The sequence below is a fragment of the Oryx dammah genome, unplaced genomic scaffold (genome assembly GCF_014754425.2).
Source record: "Oryx dammah isolate SB20612 unplaced genomic scaffold, SCBI_Odam_1.1 HiC_scaffold_28, whole genome shotgun sequence".
Taxonomy (NCBI): domain Eukaryota; kingdom Metazoa; phylum Chordata; class Mammalia; order Artiodactyla; family Bovidae; genus Oryx; species Oryx dammah.
In genome coordinates, this window is record NW_024070212.1 from 92532368 (window position 1) to 92547210 (window position 14843).

At 42.7% G+C, this 14843-nt stretch overlaps 1 protein-coding gene and 1 pseudogene across 7 annotated transcripts in view; one reads left to right on the forward strand and one right to left on the reverse strand.

The window, feature by feature from the left end:
• The window catches only part of OSBPL9 (oxysterol binding protein like 9), a 172980-nt gene that overhangs the window by 135097 nt on the left and 23040 nt on the right, over window positions 1-14843 (reverse strand). For all 7 annotated transcript variants that reach the window (XM_040231150.1, XM_040231144.1, XM_040231146.1 and 4 more), the window contains exon 2: window positions 9098-9148. Coding sequence is in view for 4 of the 7 variants with exons in the window: in XM_040231144.1 (XP_040087078.1) it covers window positions 9098-9148 (51 nt within the window). In the remaining 3 variants the exon portion in view is untranslated. The remainder of the gene's footprint in view (window positions 1-9097; window positions 9149-14843) is intronic.
• LOC120856126 lies at window positions 1589-4753 on the forward strand (annotated as a pseudogene).

The following is a 14843-nucleotide window of genomic DNA, read 5'->3' on the forward strand; positions in this document are numbered from 1 at the left end:
TCTGATGATAAGCACAATAAATAAATGAAGTACTCAGTTTCACTGGATTGGTAAAAAAAAAAAAAGTCACATATGGATTAACAGTTTTCAAAAAGTCACAATATATTTAGTGATTACTTTGGTTATTCCTAAGGCCCTGCAAAATTCCTAAGAATCTGATATTCATCTCATCATTAGTAATTAGTAACAACAGTAATTATCATTCATTAAGAATGGGATACTTTCTAATGTATCCGTTAATGTGATATTCATAATTACATGAGTAAATGACACGAGGCCATTCCAGAGGTAAAGGAAATAGGACTCAGAACTGAATAAATGAGTTCCCTGAAGTCACAAAGCTAGTAAGTGGCAAATCTGGATTTGAATTCCATTTCATTTTTTACCTGTTCTTGTCTCATTTTTTACCCACACTGCCTCTTTAATATTAACACTTCTCCATTTTTCATGTTACCTGGAAATATTAATGCTTTGCTTTTGGTTGAGTCCCAGAAGGGAAAAAAAAAAAAATCAGACCCCAGGACTCAACTGGCTATTGTACTTCTCCATCAAGGCAAGGGCACCATCTAGTGGCCACACTCTGACATTAACACAGTCAAAGAAAGATGGGAAGGAAATGGTTTCCTCCACTAGTTTTCCACTTTTGTGCATCAAGTTGGAGCATCTGCATTATTGACTCTTGTAGTCAAGAAGAATAGGAGCCTGGAAACATTAAGGGATGAACAGGGCTTTGGAATGAGACAGACCCAAGTTCAACCCCAGATTCACCATTTACTAACTATGTTTTGGTAAGCTACTAAAAGTAGTGTGAGTGTCAGTCTTCTCATTTGTAAAACGAAATACCACCACTGACCTGAGAGGATTATCATGGCGATATCAATGAAAATTTGGCAACACAGTGACTGATCCAAAGACCTCCCTCAGTAACTACTGGTTCCTTTCCCTATTCCTTCATGTAGCCTAAAACCACGTGGGTGTTTTGCTTTTTTTTGTCTTTTTAAAAAAACACATCCATGCCACTGTGTTTAACTTCTTTTGTCTATAAACTATAGTAAAGGTAAATTCCCTAAAATGTATTCCCTATTTTTATAATTACATGAAATCAACGAGAAGCATTTTTCGAGTACCTACTTACAATGTACCATGCATTTGTGACAGTGGGTGTGAACTCACTAGTGGGCAGAGAAAACAGACTACTTAATACGTAGTATCATCTAAAAGTCCTTTCATGGCTCTAAGTGACAAATGGAAGAGGATCAAATCTGTTAGAAGGATGTGGGTGAGGAATGCTTCATGAAGAATCACCATTTGAAAAGACTCTTAAAAGATGAGCTTGGTCAGCATGTCCTGCCCGCTATCTGCCACACATGGTGGGATACTGCTTCAAGAACTTGCTTCAGACTTGTGCGTGCAGACAGTGTCCACTGTCAGGGCTGCCCAATGTGTGCCAGGCTGATGCATGGTCACTTTCCAGGAGGGAAGCAAGGTGACTTCAGCTGAGGATGACCTGACTGACAGGCTGCAGGAGAAGATATCTCAGGCCTGCTGCAACCATGGGCTGTTCCGTGAGTACAGCCTCTACCCCAGGAAGAGACTGGTCTCATACACCATCATCCTGGTCTTCCAGCACTACCATATCAAGTTTCTGGGCAGTCTGCGGGCCTCCCTGATGCTCCTGCACCCCAGTCCCAGCTGGGCAAAGAGCCTGGTCCATGTGCACTTCAAGGAGGAGACTGGCATCACTGAGCTTATCGCCCTGTGCCTACCCACATCAGGCCTACCTCTATTTCACGTGCAAGATACACAAGGCCAAGTCCAAACGGGGGCTGGCTCTGCCCACCATGGTCACAGTACTCGGATCACTACTGACATCTGTGGGGCTCTGCACACTCTTTGGCCTGATGCCCACCCTCAACAGTGGTGAGGTTTTCCCCTACCTTGTGGTGATCACTGGGCTACAGAACGTGTTGGTGCTCACCAAGTCAGTGGTCTCCACCCCAGTGGATCTCAAGAGGAAGCTGTGCACTGCCCAAGGCCTAAGCAGAGAGAGCTGGTCCATCATGGAAACCATGGTCACAGAGCTGGGCATCATCCTCGTTGGTTACTTCACCCTCATGCCTGCCACTCAGGAGTCTTTATTGCTTTGCCGTTGTGGGCCTGGTGTCTGACTTCTTCCTTCAAATGCTGTTTTTCAGCACTGTTCATTGACATTTGCTGGATAGAGCTGGCAGATATGAACAAGTGGCTGCCCCCTGAGGCCTGACTGACCCTGTCTAAGCCAGTGGCATGGCCAACACGCCTTGAATGGCAGTTGTCCACACCCCACGCCATCATGCTACAACCATTCTCCTTCCAAAACCTGTGGTTCCCCCAAAGGCTGCATGCAGTCTGCTTCCTAGCCTGAACCCGCCTAACACAGGACCTGCCATGGCCAGCACTGAGGTTTTCATTGGTATCTTGGTGTACACAGACCTAGCTGCCCAGGTGACAGAACAGGGTTCTCTGGGTGACAGCAACCTGGCTCCCCTGTCTGTACCCAGTGATGTGGTGCCCTTCAGCCACCCAGATCCCACCTTCTCCATCTTCCCACCTGACACCTCTAAGTCACCCAAGAATCAGACATGGCTGGGGGAGCTGCCCAGCAGACCCAATGGTCCACCTGAGGGTGTCCAAGACAGCCCAGCCCCAGAGTAACCTGGGGGCCTGAGGATGAGGAACATTAGAGGAAACCCTCCTTCGGGCACTAGCCAACACTCTTCAGCTACTACATCATCACACTGGCCCAGAGGGACGTCAACCTGCTGCCTGTCATCCCTGTCACACCCCCCACCCCAAACCCAATGGAAGCCTCTGGAGGGGCAGCACCCTCAGGACATCCACAACCCCTGACTTCCACCATGGCCTGGGCAGAATGGGCCCTGGGAGGCTGGCCTCGTGGGGGGGGGGGGCCAGACACAGTGCATGCACACAGAGACATCACCCTGTACAAGGCGGGGGGGGGGCCTCAGTGAGGCCTCAGGCATCATTGTGTTGCTGCTGCTCTGCCTGTACGGCATGCTCTGCCCGAGTAACTATAAGTAGCCTGGTGCAGGACCCTGGCAAACCCATGGTATGGGGTGCTGGCCTGCAGTGACTACAGCTACAGGCCACCTGAGATGGAGATCGTGGCCCTGGTACTGCATGGGCACCTCATGGACATCGAGTCTCTGGCCAGCGATGGGATGCTGCTGGTGAGCTGTTGCTTGGCTGGCCACAAGTATGTATGAGATGCACACATTGGAGACAACCTCACCAGCATCTGGCGCCCAGGCGGGCAGCATCATGACAGTGGTGTTGGCAATGTGTTGGAGGCTCAGGAGAGCTGGGAACGGCTGTCAGACAGCAGGAAGGGTGGCCAGAGTGGGCCGGGGACAGTCCTCCACTACAGCACCATCACAAGGCCCTCCACCACCTCCCTTCTTTGGGGATCTTTTAGACCTCACCTGTTTGATCTCACCAACTTCTCAGCATAGCTGCAGCTCCCAAAGCTAACTGAGCCTGAGTCCTAGCACTGGGTGGGCTGTCACCCTGCTCAGGACTCCCCAAGCAATGATTTCAGCCGCCTGGTGCAGCCAGTATACTAGGAAGAGATTTGGAATGGCTCCTCTCCACACACCAGCCCTGCACCCACTCTGCCCCAGGCCCCTGAGGATGAAGGAGGCACTCCTCTCAGAGCTTCCCTTTCCTCATCTGGTCCCCCAGCACAGACGGCCCTATGTGGAGCCTGGAGCTCAGGGCAATCCCATCGTGGTGGGTGGAGCAGAGGTCGGCTGGAGGTATGGGAAGCCATCGAGGGCACTCTGCACTGCAGCAGCGAGGAGGTCTCCTCCAGCAACACGGAGACAAAAGGACTGGCTGCCTGGCTCAATAGTTTCCTTGACTTCTCCTTGGAGATTCACACTTGCCCTCAGCTTCCTGCAGTTCCAAAGGGCCCCAGGGTAGGGCAGTCCCCCGAATTCCCCATGTACAGCAGCAAGGACACAGCGGCACTGACCCACAGCAGAAGCACACCAGAAGCCCATCACAGCCTGGAGGCAGAGGCCAGGCACTGTGTGACTGGGAGCCAGGACCATACACTGAGGGTGATCGGTCTGGAGGACTCAGGCTGCCTCTTCACTCTGCAAAGCCACTCAGAGGCCATCACGACTATGTACATTGACCAGACCACAGTGCTAGTCAGTGGCAGGTAAGATGGGGCCATGCGCCTGTGGGACGTGTTGACTGGCAGCCAGGTCAGCCACACGTTCACTCACCGTGGAGGTGTTACCTCCCTCCCCTACACCACCTCCCGCGTCACCAGCCGTGGTCTAGATGACCTCGTCAGGATCTGGGACTGCAGCACAGGCATCAAGCTCTACTCCACTCAGCAAGACCTGGGTTGTGATGCAAGCCTGAGTGTCATTTCAGACAACCTGCTGGTGACCAGCGGCCAGGCTGTGCTTGCTTTACAGATCTAATCTATGGGGACTTGTTATACAGTCAGTCTACCTGGGGAAGAAGAGTGAGGCCCAGCTGGCCTGCCAGATCCTGTTGCTGAACAACACTACCATTGCTTAGAACTCTAGCAGCGAGCTTAGCCGAGTGTACGTGCTCTCTGTGCTGAAGAAGCTGGACTGAGGGTGGGCCTCCCTGCCCATCTGCCTGGGGTGCTCTGTGGGGCAATGCACTGGACTTGGCCTGGGGAGAAGACCTGGCCTGTCTTTGGGAAGCTGCCTGTGAACTGTCCTGTCCTGCCTCATGAGTGTAATGTTAAACTTAAAAAAAAAAAAAAAAAGAAAGAAAAGGATAAGCTCACCAGACAAGGGCACAGAATACTCCTGACATAGAAAAATATATGATACAAGGTTGAAGAAACAAAGTGTGGTGTGGTTAGAACATAGGATAGGATGGATGAATAGGCAGGAAGAGATCCGTGAGAGCTTGTTGTGTTCCTTTGGAATCTAGTTGATAGCTGCATTATCACCACCACCACTACCATCATCGTTCACAGCAGTTATCACTGCATGTGTACGATGTGCCAAACTCTGTACATACATAAGTGCTAAACCTCACAATCTTACAAGTTATATGTTATCTTCATAGAAGTTAAGAAATTTGCTCAAAGGCACAGAGTCAGTAAGGGGTATAGCTAAATGATATTCAGCTCCAGGTCTCTCTGATTCTACCACACCAGTGGTCCCAAACTTGGCTGTACAAAGCAATCACCTGGAGAAACTGTTTAAAAATAAAAGGTTCCAGACCCAGTTCTAAAACAGTATTATCACTAGAGAGTGGAACCTGGAAATCTATATTGCAAACAAACTCTCCAGAAGTTTCCTAAATAGAAAGCCAAATGGCAGTTCAGCTTCTTGAAAATAACACAAAGCTTTTTAAAACACACATACATACCACCACCACCACCACCACCACCACCCCCACACACACGCAACTAATTAAAAGCCTAATTAAGTGCGTAATCCTCACAAAATTCCGCAAGGGTATTATAATCCCCACTTAGAAGAAGAGAAAACTTAAGGTCTGGAGAATTACCGATTGCTTCCCTCTTCCAGTCAACAAAGCAAAGAGCAAAAATAAGATTCAAACACGGGGGGGTTCATGTTTGGGAACGCATGTACACCCGTGGTGGATTCATGTCAATGTATGGCAAAACCAATACAGAATTGTAAAGTAAAATAAAAAATAAAATAAAATCAAGGCAAGGGTAGAAAACAGTCCCCAAACAGGAAAAAAAAAAAAAAAAAAGATTCAAACACAGGTACAGCGAGCTCTTCTCGGTCATGCTGTGTGGCAGAATTCTAAAATACCATCCCGCCCAATGACCCCGTCCCTGTTTTCTCTCCTCCCCTTTGAGTGTGAGTGGAAACTGCAAATATGATGAGAAGTTACTGCAGGGATTATGTTACAGGATGAGTAATCACTGAAGTGATTACAAGGCAAAAGGGAGATTATCTGGTGGGTATAACCTATTCTAATCATATAAGACTTTTTAAAAGCAGTGTTTTCTGCAGCTGGTAACAGAAAGGAGAAGTCAGAGAGGCTTAAAGCACTAAAAGAATTCCATGCACCATGCTGACTTGAAGATGGAGGGGCCACAGGACAAGGAGTATGCATAGCCTCTAGAAGTTAAGAGCAGAGAACTGAATTCTTCCAACAACCTGAATGAACCTGGAAGCGGACTCTCTCCCTGTAGTCCCTCAGAGCCTCCAGATAAGAGCCCAGCTTGGCTAATATGATTTCAACAAGGAGAGAACCTTTCTAAGGTGTTTGATCTATAGAACTGTAGATTAAAAAACTGTAGATTTAAAAAATGGTTTTTTTTAATTGTGGTAAAGTACACATAACATAAAATTTACCATTTTAATATTTTTAAGAACATTCACATTGTTGTACAACCATCCTAACCATCCATTTCCAGAACTTTTTCATCTTCTCAAACTGGAAACTCTGTATCCATTAAACAAGAAATCTCTAATCCTCCTAGCCTCAACCCCTGGAAGCCACCATTCTATTTTCTGTTTCCATGAATTTGACAACTCCAGGTACCTTATATAAGTAGAATCAAACAGTATTTGTCATTTTATGACTGACTGAATTCATGTAGCAAATGCCCTTAAAGTTCATCCATGTTATAGCATGTGTCAGAATTTCCTTTCTTTTTAAGACTAAACACTATTCCATTGTTATGGATATTTCACATTTGTTTATCCATTCATCCATCAAATGGACACTAGGGCTGCTTCCATGTCTAGACTATTGTAAGTAACAATAGCTGCTCACAATAGGTGCTGCTGCTTTTGCAAACAGCACCTATGTATACAAATATCCACTCTAGGTTGTGCTTTCAATTTTTTTGGGTATATACAGACATTTATATATATATATAAATGACTGTTGTTTTAAGTCCATTATTATGAACATTGAGTAAGTAAAAGGAAATAATCAAGCATTTATTTATCCTATTTGAATTGTAGCACTGGGTAACCACATAACTGATGAAGTGTTTCCTTATATGATTATTTCTGATAAAAATTTAAACAAAATGATAAAATATAATTTTGCAAATGGATCTAGGTACTGCATCAACAGTTGGTAACATCTGGGAGTTCCCTGGTGGTCCAGTGGTTAGGACTCAGCAACTTTCAGTGTCGTGACCCAAATTTAATCCCTGGTTAGGAAATTAACATCCTACAGCCAAAAAAAAAGTTGCTAATACCAATGAAGAGCAAAAACCAGACATTGCCTCCTAATAAAAGAACACAACACCGCCTAAAGTCTTGCCAAAGGGATCAAACCTAAGTCTGACTCAGTCTCTGGATCAGCTGCCAATATGTAGGAAAAGCAGAAACAGGAACATGCTGAACTGCACCAGTATGCAATTGATAAAACCTACACTATGGAAAACTCCTACAGGTCAAAGCGTCTGGAGTCTTCAACAGATAAATTGCAAACAAAAGATATCAATTTTTTTTAATGGGCAAGATAAAATGTAGAATTTAGGAAAGAAAATCCAAGAAGTGGTTCCTATAAAACAAGAGTGGTTACTTTAGGAGACAGGGAGGGGGCTGCAATTTGAATGGGACACACAAACAGGCTTCCACAGTAACTGGCCAAATTCTACTTCTTAACCTACAAGGTAGTCACGAGGTTTAATAAATAATTAAGCTATATTTAAAAGAAAAAAAATGTGCATTAAATATAACAATCCAGATTGAATTCAACTGAAGAGCTGTCTCACTACAGCTCTGCCAAAGTCTCACTACTGAGTCTATCTCAAGCCAAAAAGCAGCTAATACCAGACTGAGTGGTGACTGAGGTCAATAACAAGTGCTTAGAAAAGCAATTAAACCAAGAAGGCAAAAGCAAAAGCCAAAGGAAAGGGGAAAAATAGCCAAGAGTACAATAAGCTGAATTTTCAAAAATCTTTATGCTGTCATATATACACCATCGGTTCAAAACAAGCCTGTCTCATTTCCATCCTGCAAATTCACCATACTTAACTCCTATCTCAGTGTCAAAATTTTTCTGTTAGAATTTGATTTCTTTCTCAGAGTTATCTCCCATTTCTACCAATAACCTACTGCTAACAAAGGCAATCATATATTTATGAAACACATTTACATATTCAAAAGTAAGGGTACAGAAAAAAAGATGGCAGAAAAGAAAGCAACAGGAATCTGAAAGAAGAAAATGCCACTAGAAGCTGATTTACCTATTAATAGTTATGACAGAGATAGGCCCTTCTTTAGATACAGTTGAGTACTAGAAACTATGTTCTCAACCCTGCATTCCTCCTTGTCTTTAGCTATTCAGACAATGGTGGAAACTGAACAGGAAATAAAAAACAGTTTGAAGCTATAGGCCTGTACTGTCCAATAAGGTAGCCCTGAGTCACATGAGGCTATACAGCGCCTGAAATGCAGCTGATCTGAACCAAGATGTGCCATAAGTACAAAAGACATAGTGGATTCCAAAGACGTAGTATGAAAAAAAAGAAGGTAAAATATCTCAATAATTTTTTATTGATTGCATGTTCAAATAATATTCTGGATATACTGGCATGAACAAAATATATCATTAAAATTAATTTCACCTGCTTTTTGCTTTTTAAATGTGACACAACAAAAATTTTAAATTATATATGTTGCTCACATTATATTTCTAAGGGACATAACTGCTGCAACACCCATTATTAAATAGTGTTGAACAGACTAAGCAGCTGAAAGTGGGGATTTCTCAGAGTTTTTTCCTACTGCTTACTCTATTGCCAACACTACAACTCATTTAATTTCCAGCTCCTGTCCCTGGATACAAAATAGATTTAAAAAATCAGTAGGTGCATCAAGTCATGGATACAACGTTAAATTAATGGGCCAAAAGAACTGAACTCTAGCCCTGGTTCTGGAGTTACCCTGGAGAAGTCGTTTTTCCTCTGAGCCTTAAACTTGTCTGCCTCAACAATTAAGTAAGGGAGCTAAACTAAATTTAGACTCCAATGAATCTGTCATAATAGTTTTCTTTCTGTCAAAATTGGTTTTCGTAAAAATGAATAAATACTCACTCTGAGTCTAACACATCCTCTGCGAGAGCCTCTCATCATTTTGTCCTTGGACTAAAAGAAAAACAAAAACATTAAATGAATAAAAGATAAACAGACTTTTTAGAATCATCAAGGGGTAAAGAGATAAATTTTATAGTAATGTTCCTCCCTTTTCCCCATCCCTGTCCCACTCTACCCAGTCATCACTTAAAGACAGGAATCAGCAAATTTAAAACGTTTGGTGTTGTGCCTGGTCACTCAGTCATGTCCGACTCTGCGACCCCATGCACTGTAGCCAACCAGGTTCCTCTGTCCATGTTCCTCCAGGCAAGAATCCTGGAGTGGGCTGTCATGCCCTCCTCCAGAGGATCTTCCCAACCCAGGGATCGAACCCAGGTCTCCTGCATTGCAGGCAGATTCTGAGACATCAGGAAGTAGTTTGTACAAATAAAGCTAATCACAGAATTTTATGTGTACCTTAAACATAGCATATATTACACTGTATTTTCATTTTTCCTTCATATCCCTTAACTCTCAACTAAAATATGTTTCTCATATTTCAGTGAGTTTGAGAGTCATCTGAATCTGGGGCTTTAAGAATCACTCCCACATGATTCTGATTCAAGCAAACAGAGGACACATTTTGAGAAAAACTGCTTTAACTTTGTCTTTGCAACTCCCCAGATGGGTCACATTTTTTTTGCCTCTGAGATTTCTCATCCCATGTTTCTGAGTTTAGAATATCCTTGACTCTGATTTTCTGCCTTGGATCATCACTCATCAAGTGCCCTACCTCTGTCTGATTAGAATTCCCACCCCTGGACTCCTAGAGTCTCTTGTATGTTTCCCGATCGTGGCGTGTACCACCTTGTGCTATAGTGGCTGGTTACTTGTCTGACTCACCCACAAGACTGCAAATTCCTTAGGGGGTAGAAACTGTAGCTGACTTATGCTTCAGAAGTGTCCGGCACACAGTAGGTGCTCAAAAAATATTTACTGATAAAACATTTTTATCCTTTGTTTCTGATGCTAGACTGAGCTAAGCAAAGACTGTGTTCTGAACAGTAAGCCCCATGTTGACATCCAGTAAATATTCCTAAAATTAACTAAGTCATGCATAAAAAATAAAGTAAAACCTCAAACAACTAAAGCTTTAAAAATATTTAATACCTCAACAACTGGTATTTTTTCCACTATGTGACAAAGAAGCAAAACAAGTCAATATCATGGAGTTACGTTTTTGAAGAAAACTGTCCTACTTTAAACCACAGATGCCCTACATCCATTGTACTAAGCCACAGGCAAACTTCCAGCTATAAGATAACTATATCTTGGGAATTTCATGTACAGCACAATGACTATAGTCAACAATACAAATTGAATATTTGAAAGTGGCTAAATAAGTAGGTCTTAAAAGTTCTCACTACAAAACGAAAGGTAACTATAAGAAGTGATAGTGGTTGTGTTATTCAATCTTATTGCAGTAATCACTTCACAATATATATGTATCTCAAATCACATTGTACAACTTAAATAATGTTACATGTCAATTATACCTCAATAAAGCTGAAAAAGTAAATTTAATCATTTCTGAGATGTTTGCATGCCTGTACACAAAGATCTGCCTTATCCTTCTCACTGCAACATGATGTTAACATAGTCTATGCCATTGCTTTCACTGATTGTAAGTTTATCAATGTAACAACATTACAATAAATCAAAGCAAACTTTCTTCAAAAATAAAAAAATGAAACAAAAAAGCACAGTACTGAGCTATAGAAATTCATGCTCAGAAATTACTGAAATACTGTAGAGAGTCTTCTTGCAAATTTAACCACAATTCATACATTTTATAAAAAATTCTCAACATTAAGCAGGGTTAAAATGAGTTCTTTACTAACAAAATAGCTGGCAAAAACAGTTGACAAAAACATTCCCTAAGCATTTAATAGCCCTTTTACTGTACTCTATATTTATCTTCTCTTCAAAAGTGTCACGGCAAAACACAAAAATAATAATTAGGTTTGAAAATACCCAATGAGAGTTAGAATGCAACTCAAACAAGGTAACAAACATCCTTGATTCTCTTCCATTTTTAAAAATCAGATTATAGTAGATAAATAAAGGGCAAGATGGGGTAATAAATCAGAAAACACTGAAAGAGATAAGTGAAAATAATTACAACAAACATAACTAGGAAACAATCAGACAAAATTCAGAATGTGGGACATCCTATAAAATAATTGGCCTGGACTATTTTAAAATGTAAAAAAAAAAAAAGAGAGAGAGAGACTAGCATATAAACAATTGTAAAAATAAATTAAATTAAAAAGAGCAAAAATAAATTATGTGCATACAGGCACAAAGTACTATGAACTACAGAATGCTCCCTGCCATTGAAAAAGATCAGCGAAAGCAACAGAGAAGCGATCAGGTCTCAAGCTTTAACCTGGGACTTAAAAAAAAAAAACCACAGAATTCTGATGAGAGAGAGAAGGTAGGCAAAAAGAGGGTATTCCAAGCAAGGTAACAACATCAGCAAAGGAACAGGTACGGAAAACTTTACACATGAGGTCTTCACAGAAGTGCAGACTTATAGCCCAAGCACAGAGTGTGAAGAGGGAGGTGGAGAGATGAAGCTGAAAAGGAGATGTGGGGACCAGGTCCTGGGGGCGTTCTGAAATAAACAGTGAGTAGTTAAGGAAATTAAACTTCAATAGTTAATGGAGAGCTAAAGGTTTGTGAACATTCTCAAGGGTGTGTCATAGAAAAACAGAAAAAGTTAAATATGAGAACTTGGGGAAAAGGGATGATGGTGACATTAATGATACAGCAAAGGCAGTAGCAGGATCCATAGCAGCAGCAGCAGCAGCAGCTCACTCACTGATGACCTCCATGTGATATGCACTTTATACACGGTAAACCTCCCAAGACCTTGCACTGGTAAGAGTTATCCACATAAATGAAGGTGACACCAGGGAGATCAGGTAAATTACCCAATTAAATTACATGTGTAAAATATAGCAGTTTGATACGGCCAACACAGTTGGGAATGGCTGCCCTGCCAATCGTTCTCCCACATCACACCTGTGCTGATACCCTTGAATCCTCCTCCTTTTCCACAATGACACAGAGCCCTCTCCCCCATTCTTTTTCCACTCAGCTCCAATGTGAAGCCAAAGAGAACCTGGTATGACTAAGGCCCCCTAGGCACAGTGAGTGCTGAGGGGTGGCTATCTGACCAAGCTGGCCAATCACAGGACCCATGACCTCAGGGACAAGGCAGGATGGAGTCTTTTCACAGGAGTTTTTCTACTGGGGTTGAGAGAAGAGTTCCTTCCTATATGTTCTTGAAGCTTAAGGAACAGTTGCCACAGGTCTTGTGCTCTCTACATGAAGGAAGCAATAACTAAAGCATACACGCTGAGAGAAAGAGAGGGGAGAGGCAGAAAGTTCTGCCTCTGCAAGAGATCTCCAGCTATCCTCTGATCTGAAGCAAACCTGCCAATGATATTCACTGAAGAGCAGGGGGTTTTGTTTTGGAAGTTTGGCAGGGGGGATTGTTTTTGGTTTTGATGCTCTTATTGTCTCTTTGGGTTTTTTTTTACAAATACAAGTAGTGATGAGAGAAAGGTAGAGCCAACAAACCTAACCCCAACTCCAGTGATCTTCCTACTGGGTTCTATGCTAACAATGTTCTCAAACTTAGTAACGGAAGTATATTTTAGCAGGTTGGCACAGACAAGCCTCCAAGCCACATGGCTCAGCACCTTGAGAGATCACTCAGAAAACAGATGCTAAAATCTTTTCAGCGATTTAAGAAAACAGAATCCTCCATAAAGAAGAAAGATACATGGGTGATGTGTTCTACTTCTAAGAGGCTCCAGGACTAACAAAGATTGTTGGATTTGGTGGCTGGGTTTGCTGGCTGCCTATATCTTACTAATGCAGGGCAGTGGATTCTGTTACAACAAGCCATGCAATCAAAAATCACTTTTTCGACTTTGCTGGTGGTCCAATGACTAACACTCTTGACCCCCAATGCAGGGAGCCTGGGTTCAATTCCTGGTCAGGAAACTAGATCCCACATGCTGCATCTGAAAGATCCCACATGCCTCAACAGAGATCAATGACCCCACGTTCCACACTAAGACTCAGCACCCCCAAAGAAATAATTTATATTAATCCTTATGATAACCCCAAGCTATTGATTCAGATTACAATTTGTATTAAAATTTCAAAGTAAATTACCACAAATACAATATAATGCTGCCTATCACAGGCCTGTCCCCCAACATCCATTCTCCTCTTCTTCCTTTCGGTATTAACATCCTCCACCCCAAATTTTAACTTATATGCAGAGTACATCATGCGAAATGCCGGGCTGGATGAAGCACAAGCTGAAATCAAGATTGCCAGGAGAAATATCAATAACCTCAGATATGCAGATGACACCACCCTTATGGCAGAAAGTGAAGAGGAACTAAAAAGCCTCTTGATGAAAGTGAAAGAAGAGAGTGAAAAAGCTGGCTTAAAACTCAACATTCAAAAAACGAAGATCATGTCATCCAGTCCCATCACTTCATGGCAAATAGATGGGGAAACAATGGAAACAGTGAGAGACTTTATTTTGGGGGGCTTCAAAATCACTGCAGATGGTGACTGCAGCCATGAAATTAAAAGACGCTTCCTCTTTGGAAGAAAAGCTATGATTAACCTAGACAGCATATTAAAAAGCAGAGACATTACTTTGCCGACAAAGGTCTGTCTAGTTAAAGTTATGGTTTTTCCAATAGTCATGTATGGATGTGAGAGTTGACCATAAAGAAATCTGAGTGCTGAAGAATGGATGCTTTTGAACTGTGGTGTTGGAGAAGTCTCTTGAGAGTCCCTTGTACTGCAAGGAGATCAAACCAATCAATCCTAACAGAAATCAGTCCTGAATACTCATTGGAAGGACTGATGCTGAAGCTGAAACTCCAATACTTTGGCCACTTGATGCAAAGAACTGACTCCTTGGAAAAGACTCTGAAGCTGGGAAAGACTGAAGGCAGGAGGAGAAGGAGATGATGGAGGATGAGACAGTTGGATGGCATCATGAATCTGAGCAAGCTCAATGGATATTAATTTGAGCAAGCTCCAGGAGTTGGTGATGGACAGGGAACTCTGGCATGCCGCAGTCCATGAGGTTGCAAAGAGTCAAACATGACTGAGCAACTGAACTGAACCCCAAATTTTAACTGAACACGTGGCTCCCCTGCTGGCTATTACATTTCAAGCCTCTTGCAGCTAGCTATATGCTGTATCTAGGTATAGGCCAGTGGGCCATGAACAGAAGCAATGTGCAACAGATTGTGCCTTTCAAAAGGCACAATTTGCAAATGTAATCAAACATTATCCAAGACTGATCATGAAAAGTGAAAGTGTTAGTCACTCGTTGTGTCCAACTCTTTGTGACCTCATGGACTGTAGTCCGGGCCAGGTTCCTCTGTCCATGGAATTCTCCAAGTAAGAATACTAGATTACAGGAAAATAAAATAAAATGTTAAAAAAAGAGAGAGAGAGAAAATACTGGAGTACACAGCCATTCCCTTCTCCAGGGGATCTTCCCAACCCAGGGATCAGACCCAGGTCTCCTGCATTGCAGGCAGATTCTCTACCATCTGAGCCACCAGGGAAGGTCTGGGACTGACATATGTTAAGCCATAAAACAAGCCTCAATAAATTTAAAAGAACATAAATAAAACAAAGTATGTTCTTTGACCAA